Source organism: Alosa sapidissima, chromosome 11, assembly GCF_018492685.1.
Source record: "Alosa sapidissima isolate fAloSap1 chromosome 11, fAloSap1.pri, whole genome shotgun sequence".
NCBI lineage: Eukaryota > Metazoa > Chordata > Actinopteri > Clupeiformes > Clupeidae > Alosa > Alosa sapidissima.
This window is the reverse complement of record NC_055967.1, coordinates 12746922-12763327: the sequence shown is the minus strand read 5'-3', so window position 1 is coordinate 12763327 and position 16406 is coordinate 12746922. Positions and strand designations below refer to the sequence as shown.

At 42.8% G+C, this 16406-nt stretch overlaps 2 protein-coding genes across 6 annotated transcripts in view; both read right to left on the bottom strand.

The window, feature by feature from the left end:
* Positions 1 to 2494, bottom strand: part of cpne8 (copine VIII) — a 34520-nt gene extending 32026 nt beyond the window's left edge. For both annotated transcript variants that reach the window (XM_042110344.1, XM_042110345.1), the window contains exon 1: positions 2307 to 2494. In XM_042110344.1, the coding sequence (XP_041966278.1) occupies positions 2307 to 2428 (122 nt within the window). In that variant the 5' untranslated portion in view covers positions 2429 to 2494. The remainder of the gene's footprint in view (positions 1 to 2306) is intronic.
* Positions 2495 to 6288: 3794 nt separating this feature from the next.
* kif21a (kinesin family member 21A) overlaps positions 6289 to 16406 on the bottom strand; it is a 32149-nt gene continuing 22031 nt past the window's right edge. For 2 of the 4 annotated variants that reach the window (XM_042109765.1, XM_042109767.1), the window contains 16 exons: positions 16006 to 16150; positions 15584 to 15778; positions 15288 to 15389; positions 14924 to 15089; positions 14191 to 14211; positions 13428 to 13485; positions 12758 to 12812; positions 12430 to 12632; positions 11597 to 11722; positions 9908 to 10044; positions 9547 to 9721; positions 8993 to 9157; positions 8788 to 8905; positions 8536 to 8706; positions 7989 to 8188; positions 6289 to 7783 (listed from right to left, as the gene is read on the bottom strand). In XM_042109765.1, coding sequence (XP_041965699.1) covers positions 7693 to 7783; positions 7989 to 8188; positions 8536 to 8706; positions 8788 to 8905; positions 8993 to 9157; positions 9547 to 9721; positions 9908 to 10044; positions 11597 to 11722; positions 12430 to 12632; positions 12758 to 12812; positions 13428 to 13485; positions 14191 to 14211; positions 14924 to 15089; positions 15288 to 15389; positions 15584 to 15778; positions 16006 to 16150 — 2128 coding nt within the window. In that variant the 3' untranslated portion in view covers positions 6289 to 7692. The remainder of the gene's footprint in view (positions 7784 to 7988; positions 8189 to 8535; positions 8707 to 8787; positions 8906 to 8992; positions 9158 to 9546; positions 9722 to 9907; positions 10045 to 11596; positions 11723 to 12429; positions 12633 to 12757; positions 12813 to 13427; positions 13486 to 14190; positions 14212 to 14923; positions 15090 to 15287; positions 15390 to 15583; positions 15779 to 16005; positions 16151 to 16406) is intronic. The other 2 variants (XM_042109768.1, XM_042109766.1) reach the window with 2 other exon arrangements.

The following is a 16406-nucleotide window of genomic DNA, read 5'->3' as shown; positions in this document are numbered from 1 at the left end:
CACAGGGAAAATGACCTTCAAGTCTAATCAATGAGTCTGATGGAGGACTCAAAATAAACCTTGAGAAGTCGATGGGCTGATCTGTCATCGAGGCACATTTGGGTGTTCATGTGCCGGCCATTCATATGGGTGGCAGGAGGAAATGAGGAAAGTCATGTTTAACTATAGGGCTTGAATGAGTTTTGTACACAAATTAAAAGTACTGTACAAACAAAATACGACAATAAAACGCAAAAAAACGATAAATGCATCATTTAGGAACCAATAATGAGATTATACAACAACCATTTCTATTTGGATTTAAACCTGGGAAAAAAACATAATGATGTCTTGAAATCAGATAAAACTAGGTACACATAATTCTGGAATATTCAGCAGCCTAAATTCCCTCTTTGCATTTTCACTAGCATACTCTTTTGTAAATGGATTTGCTTGTTTGGATGTTCTTGCTATAATGGTGACACTGTGCAGCTGGTTTATCAAGTGACCGGGAGGGAGTAAGACTAAAAAGAGACTAAAGACTAAAAAGAAGGCAGAGTGAACACTGATACCCCCCCCTACCTTGGTGTGCAGTAAGGTACTGAAAGGGAATAAGAAGCTTCTGGCAAATTGCAATACACTCTTCAACAACAACAAACACTGCTTCAGTCAATTATTCAATATAAACGTTTTCAGACGGATAGTGGTCTAAGGCCAAGGGACACATACGTATATTGGTATTTAACATTTACTGAGAAGACCTATGGTGACATGACATCAGTGACATTAGAAAGAAACTCAAAAGATGTATTTTCTACTTTTTCAAAGTTCATTCAGATGTCTAAACATGAGTGTGTTAGGTCAAACCCATTAGTGAGGAAAGTTTGCTGAAACTGAACAATCTCACAATTTTGCTTCAGGGATGAAATCTGCAGTTTCAAGGGGCTAAAATAGTGCATAATTAATTGCAATATTTCTGCATGGAATGATTTCTTCCAAATGTGGCAGGCAACAATCACTGAAAAAACACAGCAGCCTAATAAAGAGGCCCCAAAACATTTACTAAATGTACGTTTACTTACATTACAAAATTGAATTTAGCATAAGTTTAATGAATTAACATACTGTATGTATGTTAATTCATACAGTAAGCTATAATTCTCACAAACCAAGGCCAAAATCACAAGAGTAAACAGAGGGCATTCATGGCACAGAATTCCTTTTTAACAGGAAACTCCACTCAAAAGCGTGGGCCGTCTGCCTCAGGCCATTTCAGGAGAGAAAATGAGGAGGAGTGAGGTGAGAAGGAGAGAAAGGTGAAGTGGATACAAATGAATTAGCATGTGTACCACAAGGTTTACATACAACACTTATCAGGAGATTGTTGTAAGTTATCAGGGTAGTCTTTCTTTGATAATTACATTTTTTGTTCTTACCTGAACCATCAGTCACCTTCAGTTAAATCTCAGGATTTACTAGGTTAACAAACCATAGGAACTTAGTCTTGCTGCACTTAACATAGCCTACATTTCTGATAGGCATCATACTTTGCTGCTATGCAAGAAATAAGATGACAGTATGATACATTTAATTTAAGATACTGGCTCTAACCCTAAGAGTTTTAACAGCTGTTACCGACATGATGCACCTGAGCGCGTGATGTCCAGGGCTCCAGTCAGTGGACCTCAGGCTGCGACTGACTCGAAGCGCGAGTCTTACGCAACGCGGACGAGGAAAAAGCGGGCGAGACCCCGCTATGAGACGCCAACCTCAGGGAAATGCGGTGCCATCCGTGAATCATCCCTAATCCCTTTTCTACTCAATTCATGTCACGGCCAATATAGGAGCGTCTTTGAATTCTAAGTGCCCACAGCCACAGCTCACATGCATCCTACAAGCAGGTTAGTTCGAGTCTGTGCATCGACTTAGTTGAGTCATTTGGGTGAAAATGCTTAAAACTTAGATAAATCAAATGTAACCTTTCTTAATGTATTAATCTATAAGAAAAACAGAATGGTTTTGGGGTGCAGGTTATGACAGAAAACTTCACAATGTGATAATCTGACTCTCATGGAAGCAAATTCCATCATCAACACATAGGCTACATTCATCTGAGATGGTAATTTGGTTATTCTATAGCCTATCACACCATAGCTTACAAAAGCATGATGTTTCACTAGTGATAAACGGACTATTATGGTACCGGTTTCCCCTCCACTGTAGCAATACCGTAATGCACGACAGCCCTTGAAAATTGCATCTGCACGGCTCTGTTTGGCCAGCACACCGAAGACGATAATAACTACAGGGCGCTCTAGCATACTCACCTGCACGAGACTGTGATTTCAACTTTGGTGGCGGGAATGGCAGCTGTCAACGGATCGAACTCCCCTATTGACGCCATATTTACGAAGCTGTTCATGGTCGAGCTACGTCTCATATCCGACATTTTTGCTCAAGTTAAAAAAAAAAAACAAATCTTGTAGATCCGCTCTCTCGATGGTGACCTGGTGAGTGCGAGCGACAGACTCAGAGCATAGTGCGCGCGGATGGGAGTCACCCAACTACATTCGCGACGTCACCAGGACTCAGTCGACCTCATCTTAATTAAAAGAGAGATGCCGAGTGGGGAAATGCCAGTGAACAACCCTGAAGACACCTTTATCTGTGCAGTGGAATGTCATGTAAATCTATAATTGAAAGAAGATGTTTTATCCGACATGAAATGTAATCCCTGTTTTTGCAACTTTCTTACTCAAAAGGTTCTCTACCCCTGCCTAAAATGGATTGATTTTCGGTGTTGTTGTTGAACATTATATGAATGTAACAGCTGGAAATAGAGAGACACTACAGTCCCAGTGCGTAAAGTCTGTGTGAAGCTTTGTGAATCCCACTAATATTATACTTCAACAGTCTACTTTTAGCAACTCTTACTTTTGTCATATAATAAAGTAATATAATAAGTAGGCCTATAATAAAATAAAAGACGTAAATTTAGTGTAGGATATTTAGGCTAAAGTCTGACAAGACTCCCTTTAGGCTACTGAGAAGGTAAGCCTGTGTTATCAATAGCCTACAGGTCTGCAAGTTGTGTATCAGAAAATGCCTTTTCCATCATGAATGAGGCAAAGGTTTTAGTCCATCAGGACACTTGTTCAGTTTAGATTAGCAGTGACAGCAATGGCTGGTTGACCCTTGTAGACACAGCCCAGTGAGCTGAGATGGGCACACCTGCTTCATATCTAGTTAGATTCAGACTGCCGACTGGGCTCCTGTCTATGTTGTGCTGCTGCCATCCATCGTCATCTCAATATGGGGGCATATTGTAGCCTACTATATCACATTAACTTTACTTATTTAAAAATTCCAAAAAGATATGATTATTGAAATGAAAATAAATGACTATTTTTGCTAAATGTATGAGTTATAGTGTGCAACAGCATTTTCATCTTAACTTGATGGCAACTCCATGACATTTTGTCATGAAATATTTATTTACACCAGAGATTCAAAACAATAAAAAAAAAAAGGTTTAGTCTTGTTTCATTTCAGTATATTTGCTTGCATAGACACAGGGAATGGTCTCCGTTAGAACAAAAGGTGAAGTTCATCCAGAAATTATAATTTTACTGTGCGTACACTTGCAGAGCATGGCACAAAATAAAACTCCAAAATGAGCCATGAGAGAAAGCCTGTTCTCTTTTTCATCCAGTGGCCTCTAAGTGTATGGTAACGTTGCCCTAACATAGCTCATGATGACCTTAAGGCTCAAATGTATAATTCACTGTCATCATTATGTGTTGCAGGTTATGATGAGCCTTTATGAACACCCAGGCAAGTCCTTTTGGAAAATCTGACTCATAACAGGCATCCATTATTATAGATACATATCATCTGCCATCCTCTAAAAATGAATGCAGAAAAAGGCATATTTTAGCAGAATGAAGGAGTTACACACATGCTCTGCACAATACAAGAAGTCTTGTTGGAGGGCATCCAAATTCTTGGATTGTTGACATATCATTCAAAAAAAGAAACAAGAGTTAAATATCTGAAATATTTTGCATATGAACAAAGTGGAAATGTTACTGCTGACAATAATTAATGGGAATATGATATTTAAATAGGTGGCCCACCAAACCACATGCATCCACAACCTTACCGCATTAAATGTAAATATGCAAGAGATTTAGATCAAGTCTATTCATTATGACTGATACATTATGCATACTCAAAACTGGCATGAACTGCAAATCTAATTCATACAATTATCACAGAATGATAGGTTGGTAATACTGCCATCCAGTGGTATTTCAGTGTTGCCTCATCAGTGGCATGGTCCATCATGGCTGCAAATCAGAGATGTAAATTCTACTCCTTGGCGTGAATCACATCATTTGGTTCTGTTTAATAACAGATTACTCTTTTGGCTTCCTAATTGTTCTATGTTCACATACATTGCCAAAATCTACAATTTAATGACACAATTTCAATACTTCTTAATATTCTAGAAAATATAATTTTATGTTGAACCTATTAAAATGTCTATTAACATCACAATGCTGTACATTAGATAATAACACAGTAACAACCTAATTTGAATTTCCATCTATTTTAAGCTACACAGGTGAAAGTCAAACAAATCTAATAATCATTCAGGACATACTGAACATTGTATTTTACACTAGATGTACTGCATAGCAGTTTATGACATGACTGCCGCATGGTGTTGCCACCTGCCATGCAAAGAAAATGTTGTTCTCTCATGTTCTGTTACAGTAATGTCCTATTCCTGCAACTCCTTGTAAAGTGCAAGTCACACTTCTTAAGGCCTCACCATCCCCTATCCCTGTACTTCTTTGTGTTTGTGTGTGTGTCTGTGTTTGTGTGATAGTAGTGCATATGTGTGCACTGCCAGTGTGTCTGTGTGCACAACACGTGTGTATGTGTGCGCGTGCATATGTGTGCCAATGCATGTGTGTGTGTGTGCACATTTGCATACTGTAAGTGTCTGTAAATACCTGTGTGTGTGTGTGTGTGTGTGTGTGTGTGAGTTGCAGCACCCCCTATTGACGGATTTGTACAAAATTGTGTGTGCACATTACCAGATATTGGCACCTGCATGTCTTGAGTTATCGAAAAATATCAGTTGCATCACCCCTTATGGATGGAATTTCATGAAATTTGGCAAGCACTTGAAGAATGTGGTAGTGATGCAGCATGTGAACTTTGAACCTCACATCACTAGGTATTTGCACAAAGTTTGTTTTGGCTACTGAATTTGTCATCTTGTTGAGTGAGCCAAATGAAACTTAAGGATATGTGAGCAAATGTTGCCAAGTGTAAGCATAGCACACCAAATAAAAAAGAGAGATAAAGAAATATGTAAACTGCAGTGCCTCTCATGGCCATTTCACAAAACCTGGCATGCACATGTTTCACACCTTCTTGCTATAAGATATTGGCAATTGAAGTGTCAAATTTTTACATGTATTACTTTCACTACATGTAGGTGGCGTTACACCATAAACGAGAGGTTTATTAGTAATTTGGAAATCTGGGTTGCAATGGTTGGAGAGTTATTCCACAAAAACTGCTTTCAGCCTACCCAGGTTTGAGGGGCTCAACGTGGGGGGAAAAGCAAAAGCTTCTATTCCTTATCAGCCTAGTGGGACTACATGCTCACTATGCTATGTTTCCTGTCCCGGGAATCGTTGACCAGAAATAGCTAAAGGTGGGAAAATAGTGGGACAAACTGACAAAACCTACATGACCAAGCTGTGCTAGTGCAAGTGACCATCATAATAAAGTTGCATCAGGAAACATTTAGTGAATCTGCCTTCTTCCTGTTCTACAAATAAATTCATGAGCTATTCTATGCACTCCAGCCCTGTCCCAGACTGCTGGGACAATTAAAGGGCCCCAAAGTATATTCTATTAAAAGTAGAGGCTTGAGAGAGACTGACATGAATGCATTAGCCTCTACTAGTGCTGATGCCACACACTACATACTAGTGCTAATGCCACACATTACATTTTCATTCTAGGGGTCACTGGCTCACTGGTTCTTTGGCTGTTCCTGGAGAGCTTTCTGCATCATTATTCACTCTGCAGGAGGTTTTGATCATTCCCTTGATTTATTGCCTCCATAATCTATTCACAAATCACCCAATATACCAACGTTTTCTATTTGAACAAATCATATGAACACCTTGAAACAAGGTGACAGTGTATTTGAGTGATGTCACTGTTATATTTTCAGAATTGTATGCACAAAAACATGAGGAGAGTTAGAGTCCAAACACTGGCTTTGACAGATGTCATTTAATTCAAGTACTAACATTGTTAGATTTCAGCTGTGTTGTCTGCCAACTAAAACAGAAAAATCAGGATTCAGGAACACATAAATACATACATGAAATACAATCTGAACACTAACTAGGATTGCTCTATGCAGGATAGAGAGCAAACCAATTGTGAATAGAGATTATAGTGCTCCTACTGTGCAGTCAATGACACTAATCTCCCAGACCTGGTTTCCCAATGTCTAAATTCTAGATGAATTCCAATAGACTGAAAATAGTTTAAGACCTATGGTTAGTACAGGCAGATAAATTCATGAGCAATCAATAAGACATATTTGAGCAGTTTAGGTTCACAGGATCAAAGTTCCAGTACTCATCTGAAAATAAACAAAGCCAGTGACAATGTTAGCTAGTGCACACAACAGTTTACATGAACCAGGTTTATGCGACGGCTGGTCTACATTATTAGGCTTACAGGCACAGGAATGCTCCTCTCTCCTTATAGTCAAACATGTACAGTACAGGATGCCTTGATGTTAGGCTGCCCAACTTGCCTTCTAAAGGGAGCCCTCTAAGGTCACAGGTTAGAGTTAAACTTTAGCAGCAGAAACATCAATTCACATGAGAGAGAGAGAGAGAGAACGTCTGCCAATACGTAATGACAACTTCAAATGACAGTGAGAGTCACAGAGTGAGAGTGAGATGACTTATTAGAAAGACGTGCAGAGAGGAGAACTAGAAGCTAAGTGACACTACACAGAAAAAAGACTTCCAGGTGATTGTGGTAGTGTGCTACTCTACAGCATTATCTTCATCATGGCATGGCTGACAAGAGCTTTGGCAAGCATCTGTAGGTACCAACAACGCAAGATCACAGAGGCACATTTTGAAGGGGATGGTGAATCCAGCCCATTCCCACAAAGCTATTTTTGAATTGCTTGCAAATGGCCTCCATACTGAGATATTCGTGCCTCCCCTGTGTGTCCAGAGGGTGGGACAGCTCAGAACAGCTGCGGGCCTCCAGCTCCCATCTTCAAACAGCCATCCCCATTAGTTCCAGTGGAGTCCCAAAGAGGGCTTGACATGATGAGCATCGGCTAAAACACAAACACGGCCATGGAAGTGCTACAGAAATGAGCTACAGAACCAAGTAGCCCCGTGAAGACTACACAGACCCGAGGGCGCACACAGGGGAAACCACATCCTAATGAAATGTGCACTGCAGACTCCTTAAGGTGGAAGGAGATCAGAGGACACTATGGGGTCAGCTCCATGGACACAACTAAGAGGAGGTCTGATAGACGCAGGGGAAATATGTCCAGAAGCTGCTGTTGCTGCAGGGGTAAAAAGTGCAAATTGCCGCTGGCCTCTGTCCCTCCACAGTGGCGGAGAGGAGGCTGCATTGGACCTAGCTGGCCCCAGCCTCATCTGTGTTGTCTATGCCATCTGACGGGGCATCCAGAGACCCTCGTGCACGCCAGATTTTTACAGTCCGATCACTGCCAAAACACAAGGCCATGACGTTAATGCTGATTTGTAATGATAATGCTAATAATACTGAAACACAATAATATCAACTGCTCACTGTTCAGCAAAAGCAAAGAGAGGCATGAACATTAAAATGAACATTAAAATGTGGAGAAACATACTGAAGTCTATGTCGTGTGGAATGTGTAGCGCTTGTGTGTGTGCGGTGCTACTCACTCGGAGGCGGTGAAGAGAAGGCTGCTGTTGGTGGAGATGCCGTTGATGGGGCTCTCGTGGCCCTTCAGCTCCCCCAGCGGAGCCAAGCTGTCCGAGTGCCACAGCTTCAACACGCCTCCCCGACAGCCACTCAGCAGCGCCGGAGAGCCGGGCACCACGCCAAGAGCGCACACCCAGTCACGGTGCGCATTGGGCACTTGCTGTAGCCACGTCACAGAACAACAATACATACAGTCAATTCTAACACAGGATAAACATATATACATAGACTTAAACAAAGACCATGTGCACAGCCTTTCTTGAGTCCCAGGTACTGGTGATGTGCAGCAAGAGTATACATTTTGATGGCGAAATATACAGATGCTCCATATCAGTGCTAACTTTGGCAGTCTAATGTAAACAATGCAAATTATGTGGTGGAAAGTCTGTTGAACCAGATTAAATACACACAAGCATGTGTATAGCACACTACTCATTCTGTCTGAAGAAGAGGACATTTGTATAGGAGTGTAATTAGTCATATGTCCATACTATCCTTTTCTCTCACCTGCTGGAGATCCTTCCGGGACAGATCCCACTTCTTAATGCCGTTGTCCCTGGAGCCACTAAAGAGACAGTCCCCTTGCACTACTAAGGACTCAATGCCATCATAGTGAGGTGGCTCAAAGTTGTGTGTGGGGCTTAAACTTCCCTGGGAGCCCTCGGTCACATCAAACATCTGGAGAACAAACATCCAGTGAAATGCAGCTCAAGTGATCAGTTATATCAATCAGTGCAGACAGACCCACACCACACCCACCTTGATGTAATGATCCTTAGATCCTGTGAACACCAGGTCCTGAGCATTACTAGTCTGGTCGATTGTCAGACACATGACTGGACCTAAGTGACCAGTAAGCTTTCCTGTAGACACAAACCTGTGGAACACATTGAGAGATTAAAAGATAGAGAACGAGATCAGAAATAAAAAAGAGAGCCGTATGAACCACAGGTCCGCTGATCACCTCCTCAGATCCCACATGCGCACAGAGTTCCCAGCAGCAGCGTACAGCACAGAGCCCGTGGGGTTGAGGGCGATCTGGTTGATCTGGTTCTCTCCAGCAGGAATGGACACAGCTCGGTTTGTGTTGGCAGCACACACATCACTTGTGCTAGCCTGACCAGAGGACCTGTGAAAGACATAGGCACACGCACACACACAGTTTTTCTGAGGGACAATGGAAAACAAACAACTGCAAAATAATCAAAGTAATCATTGGTTGGGTCTGAGAGGGATGAAAAAAGGATGATATAACCCTGATTTCACTGATGGCCTAAACATAGTATGGTAATTACATTGACATTCAGTTGAGCCTAGACACATTAGAAAAAACAGCAAGTGCATCTGCTTCTGGAATTGTGTACATGTCTATCAGTATCTAGGAATACCGGACAGATAACTGATACATTCAATGCAGCACTGCGAATGCAAACATGCCTGCAATGCAAACATGTCTTTATGAAAAACAAAACAGGAGCCAGAAGCTTTTCACAGAATCCCCTGAAGAGGCTCACTCACGTCAGAGTGCGTATGCACTTCGCAGAGTCCCGGATGTCCCACACTTTGATGTAGGAGGTGGACACAGTGAAGACCATGCTGGAGCTGTAGCGCACCGACACCACGTTGTTGGGGTGGCCACTCAGAGACATGATCTCCTGTCCAGTCACCAGGTTCCACACCTTACACGTCCGATCTGACACACCAAGGGAAGTCGACCACCTCAGTCAGACATTTTGCAAAATCAATGCAATGCTCTGGTTTGAAAATATAAACGTTTTTACTTTGTTTATGTCTTATGTTCCACGTTCCTGTTGATGTCAATGTTGAGAGACGACTATAGGAAGGAGTGTGATGGACAGACATAAAGGCGGAGACTGACCTTTGGAGCCGGTGAATAGAAGGTCATCAGTGGAGTCCACACACAGGACGGCCTTGCTGTGTCCCTCGGCCACGTGCACACACTGCAGTGTGTCCGAGCGGCTACTCCTGGGCACGGGCACCGGGCTGATTATACCTCTGGAGAACACACACGTTACGCAACACAACCAGATGACCATGAGACAGGAACTCGAACAGGAACCCTTTGACCTGTCTTTCAATGTCCTCTGAATCCTTTGAGCTCTACTACAACTTTATTTCTTTAAAAATAACATAAACATAACTGTACACCCACAAATGCATGCATAAATGCTGGTGGACCTTATACATCCATTCTTCCACATGCAGCTACATAAAAGAAAAGAAACGAAAGCATGGATGAGTCGAGCATTCCATCCCCAATCTGAACACATCCAGTCAGCAGTCATGTGACCATACCAGTAACGTTACCATGACGAACAAGAGCAGCCTTACTTACTCGTCAGGTAAAGGCACCAGGCTTGAAGGGCCTGTGACAACTTAGAAACTCAACATAGATATGCAAAACCTTATCTCAACTGCACACGGAACACATTTACAAACTCAACACACACACACACACACAAACACACACACTTCTTGAAAGACGCCTCAATCTGATTAATTTGAATTTCCACCACACTGCTCTCAGATGCAGAGTGGATGAACAGAACCATCCTCCAGCAATTTACAAAAAGCACTTCTTGTATGTTTGTAGTAACTTTCACATATATTTGCTAAACCAGAGCCATATCTAGACTTGTCATTTACTGAGCCAATACCATCTAATTGTATTTGCGAACCTGCAAACACTGCACTCTTTTCCTGTGTAGCCTCGGTGTTGTGGGCTGGACTTAAACTGGATGATTTGTGGTGAAATCTTCAGAACAGATTTGACTGTCACTGACCTTTCTAGCTTCAAATTTGAGCTTCATTAACAGCTCAAATGCTTTGACACAGTTGAATAGATTTCCAATATTTTTCACTGATGTCTTATTAGATCAGCAGTCTCACAGAGACATTTCCTCCACCCTCCAAAAACAGATCTCCCCCACATCCTCTAGGGGTTGATTGTGGTTGCCATTTGGGAGAGTTGTATTCAATCTTTGATAATTAGGTCTGAGAAGAACATTGCTTTAATTATGTGCACTATATATAACAGAATTGTTATATTTCATGTGGGACTTAAGGATAAAGGTTCAGTTGAACCCTGCATGATCTTCATTCAAAGAAAGTTCTGTTGTACAAAAGAGTCTATGTAAATGTTGGCTTTGACCCTGTAGCTCTTACATAGCAATATTTGTTCCCTCATCTCAAGAATATGTGACATTCATTCAGGACAGGACTTGTTGGCTGGTTATTTAACATGGCAGAGTTTGTTGATTGATTTAGTAAGACAGCATGCTTCCCCAAAAGGGGCAAATCATGAGGGGACCACTCTGGATTAAGGCCCTGAGTACACTGCCCTTACTGCTGAGTCATCTTAGATATAATATAAATAAGATAGATTTGACATACTTTTAAATGTTATTTACAACTAACAGAGCAGAGCAACTGAATGATCAGTATTAAATAAATTCAGTATGTACAGGGCCTCTGTAAACCTTGGATGACCACTGCTACAGACTTGCAATGCAGAGGTTCTGCCGGCTTGGTGGTCACTGGTGCTTACGGTTTGATCTCCTTGCTTTTTACCCTGTCAGTCAGGGCTTGTCCCTTGTCAAAAGTCTTCCGGCGGGTGAGCGGGGAAGGTTCTGGAATTCGTTTCTCTGGCCCTGATGGTGGTCTCGAGCCAGATCTGACATGTTTTAAGTTCCACAAGTGATGAGACACAGACAAACAGAAAAATAATGCAAATATGAAGGAACATAATGAAAAATAACATAATACAACATAACATAAAATAACATTCAAAACACACAAAATGGAACCAATAAAACAGAAACACCAAACACACACACACACACACACACACACACACACACACACAGACTGTTACCTGATACTGGGTCGAAGCACACTGTTGAGGTCCTTTGTATAAAATACTTTATTTGCCGCTATGCACTGACTACTTTGTGTTACTTTTAGTGAGAAGGTTTCAGGATATGTTAAATGGTAGCAATACAGAGTTTGAAGCAGAACAGCTTGGTCAGGAAAGATTAGCGGTGGTCAATTCTATGCTAAGCGTCTGAGAGAATTAGGCAGATAGCAAGTGTGAGGATGATTAATCACCATTCTGAGAAACAACACACACCAGCCGCCTGAAAAGTACTGTACATGATACAGTAGTGAATAGGGCATAGTGCACCTCTCGGCCTACAACATGCTCATCAGCTGTGAGAGCTCCTTTAGGGGCTTTGTCCTCTGTACTGCTGGAGGGGATCGAGTGGGGAGGGAGGGTTGAGAATTGCATAAATGTCATGCAAATGTCAAACAACAAGCAGCAATGTGGTCATGCAGGAAGCGACGGCATCTGCAGCAGCAGCAGCAGCAGCCCTGACTTACATGCTACCCAGCTTAGAGGAGAAGCCTGAGGCAGGAGCCAGTAAGTCCCTGTCCCTGACAGACGAGCCGGCAGAATCCGCGTCTCCACCACCGTCCAGGGCCTCACCCAGGGGGTGAGAGAAGTCCCCAGTTGGTGTGTCGGGGGTGGTGTCACCGGTGTTGGCATACAGGAGCTCCATCTGTGTGGTGGTTCTCCTGCGAGCCTGAGAGGGGCCAAACACACTTAAACCCCCTCACTTGCAGTCAAGCACAAGATTTCACATCTACATTTATAATGATTATTATCATCATCTTCTCTGTAACATGAAGAGTAAATGCAGAATAGCACCTTGCTCCTGGATTTGCTCTCTCCACAGAGTTTCAGGAGGTCAGATGTCAGTGTGCTGGGGAGGGAGAGAACATCTGTTATCAAAGATTAAACTTAGGGATGATCCACAAGCTTCATAGTTGTTATAGCTGTGATAGGCCTTGTGATTCTCATTGACCACATGTGCATAATATGTTTGGAATATACATGCATACATACATAAATAATGTGGAGGACTGCTGAATTGAACATATATAAACTAAATCCAATCAGAAACTGCAATTGGAATGGATTAATTGAGATTACATGTGCATGATTCCTTGCATTCAAATACAGTGAAATGAAATTGGCATGTCCATGTAACAGTGTTTTTTTAGTGTTTTCATTCCCTGTTTATAATTAAAGATAGAAGAAAAGATAGCTATGACCGTTCAATCAGAACGGTTCAGTTCATCATTCAAGCCATGTGCACACTCAACATAATAGCTGCAGCAATATTGCTCCGAGACATTAAGCAAGAAAATGTCTCAGTTTAGGGTCAGAGTCGCCAAATGCTACATGCTTGCACCCTTTGATGTAAGGCTTTAAAATGTAAGTGTTTTAACAAGCTTTTTAACTGGTTTCAACTGGTCTGTCTACCAAAGTAGTACAGAGGAACCCAAGAGAGGCAGAAAATGAGAGGGGTGCTTACTTTCCATCTGCAGCTGGACTCTGTGCTGATTCGTCACTGCTGCTGTCATCTCCATTCTCTGCAGGCAGGATCAGTAGAAAAAGAAAAAGTCAATTTTCAACTCTTTTTTTTCCCCCCAAACTCATTTGAAGGATGTACTTACAACTGTCTTAAATTTAATCATTTCCTGGAAACAACATCCAGAATCCACCTCCACCCTCTGCTATGTTGGGTGGGTCACAGTCACAGTTATTAGATGATGAGGAAAGCAGATGGGAAGGTCAGCAGGAGGGGCATGCTGGGGAGATGCCAGCTCTGCAGGGCCATGCTAGCGTTTCCCTTGGGTCACTAGGAGCTGTTGCTCTCTACCACACCTACCATCAGAGATGGAAAGAGAGGAGTGGGACTGAAGTCTGACCTCACAGTAAGCAGGGTATGGGGTGGGGCAGGTTTGGCTGAGGTGGGGTGGGGGGATTTAAATAATTTATAGTACACATAAGGAAGAGAAACATTAGTAGACTGGACATAAAGCAGGTTTACAGCTTCCTGGGTCCTTCTGCTGTAATGACTTGCTAGCATGTTGCTAAATGGGAGGTTGCTGTAGCATGGGGTTGGGTCAGGTGGGCATTTTAATGGAGGTACAGGGGTAGCAGACAGATGGACACCCAACAGCGCAACACCTCATGCACCGGCTCATGTTGTTATAGTCGTAGGTTAGTCTCAGGAGAAAGGGTCCATGCACTCAGAGGACGTCTAACAGAGAAATTTGGCATCTGCTACTTACCCAGTGGCATGTTACCTAGCTCTGTTTCAATTCATGTAAAAAGGGGTGGGGGGAACAGAAAAGAGGTAACACACAAATCAAAACACATTCCCCCAAGTCAAACACAAATCAACCCAAATCTCCAAAAGAAAAGAAACAGTGCTGCTGCCACTTTTCAACAGAGTGGCCTGACAAAGCTGAATAGATGCTGTTGAAATGTGACAATTCATACACAAATCACAGGAGGCTGTCCAAAGAACAGACTGTAATGACTAGAATGTCCTATGCACTGTGATTATTCCATCCACTACCTGCCATACAAACCTGAATCACAGATATTCATAATCAGTCCTATTTATCAAGATATTAAAACTGCTTACTGCTAAAACTGAATACGGTAACTTGGCTCATTATGTTTAATATATCAGATCAGCCTTATTTCAGTCCAGCATCTATGCAGGCACAAACACAAAGTAGAGGTGCACAAGACAGCAGGCCTGTCCATGCACTGCCACAGCAGCCCTGTCCTGACTCTGGATCAGTCTCTCTCAGTAGCAAGCCTGAAACCCTGCGCAACTTCAATGGAATCCATGTAAAGACTTGGGGATTGTAACTAAACATACAGAATGAGGAGTTTTTTCAATAGAGGCTTTCTCTAGAGAGATGATCAGATGCAAAGTCAGGGCTTTTGATTAGCTAATAGCCTGGTAGCGGACACAGATAGGGGTGGTGGTGGTGGTGGGGGGTGCTCTACCTTGCAGCGCATTTCCCAGCAGAGCATCCAGCTCAGGATTGAACTCCGCCTTCTCCTTCAGCATATGGAAGAGCAGCTGGTTCTGAGTGGCACTGTTGATCTCGATCTGTTTCATTCGACCCTCCATCACCTTGATCTGAGACTCCTTCTGAGCTGCCTGCAGGCCCTACGGTGAGCACACACACACACACACACATTTACTTCCCAGATCACATGAGTATGTTGTACAGACTAGTGAGTTTGGAACAGCAAATACAGATGGTAGAAACACAACATGACCTCTGTCTTTGAGTGACAGATCCAGTACTTTTATTTCTAGGCATGCAGTATACCAAGGTACAAAAAATGTAGTCCGTCTCTGTACCTTATTAATAGCCATGGTCATAAAATGATCCAAAAGGAAGCGTGATTCTGACAAGGTGCAAGAACTAATCACTGCTGAGATATCCACAGTGTCTCCTTCCTCCTACAACACACAGTGGCACACACAGGAACAGGTCACATAAAAGGGAACACACGCATCTGCAATTCAACCATATTTAAATCAAAGTTTCACATTTCATGTATAAAGCAACACTGCTATTTCTTTCATGGTCAAATCTCTCTTTCATTACTGAATGGAATGTCCTGGCCAAGCTGTATTCTCCATCTCTGACCCACCTTGGCCTCCTCCATCTGCATGATGTTGGCCTGGCAGTCGGCGATGCTGTCGTTGATGTAGTCGATGTTGGCCACCACAGACTCCAGCTCCTCGCTCAGAGACTGGACGGCCTTCTCGGACTCCGTCCCCTCAGAGGACAGCCTGTCCCTCTTCCTGCCCAGCTTCTCCCGACGCTTAGTCAGCTCCTCCCGTTGCTATGGGTTACAAGAATAACTCTTGCTTCTGTGTTGAAAGCGGTCTAAAAGCTAGCTTAAAGAATGAAACTGAGACACACAAGTAGTCAAAGTAACAGTGACATAACGCCTGTGAGTCATTTCAACAGTTAATAATTGTTTAAGTATGTCTCTTCACTGTTGACTAGTGCCATTGTTTTTTCTCGCTATTATGTTACTGTGTTATGGGTTTTGAGTGACCAGGCCACCTTCAGCAGACGGTTCATGTCGGCCTCCATGTTGGAGATGGTCATGCGCTGCATGATGACATCAGAGATGCGACGCTCCAGGGTCTGCCACTTCCCACGAGCCACTCGAGAGTAGTACAGCCCTGCTGTCCTGCGGCGGTACAGCCTGGACACAAAGCAACATGGTCAGGAAAAGCCTCTAGAGACATCATGCACAGGCACATGGACACACATTTGTAGGCACATGTACCCCTCTCTCTCTCTCTCTCACACACACACACACACACTCACACACTCACACACACTCACACACACTCACAGACACTCACAGACACTCACAGACACACACTCTCACACACATTCACACACACACACTCACACACACACACTCACACACACACACTCACACACACACTCACACA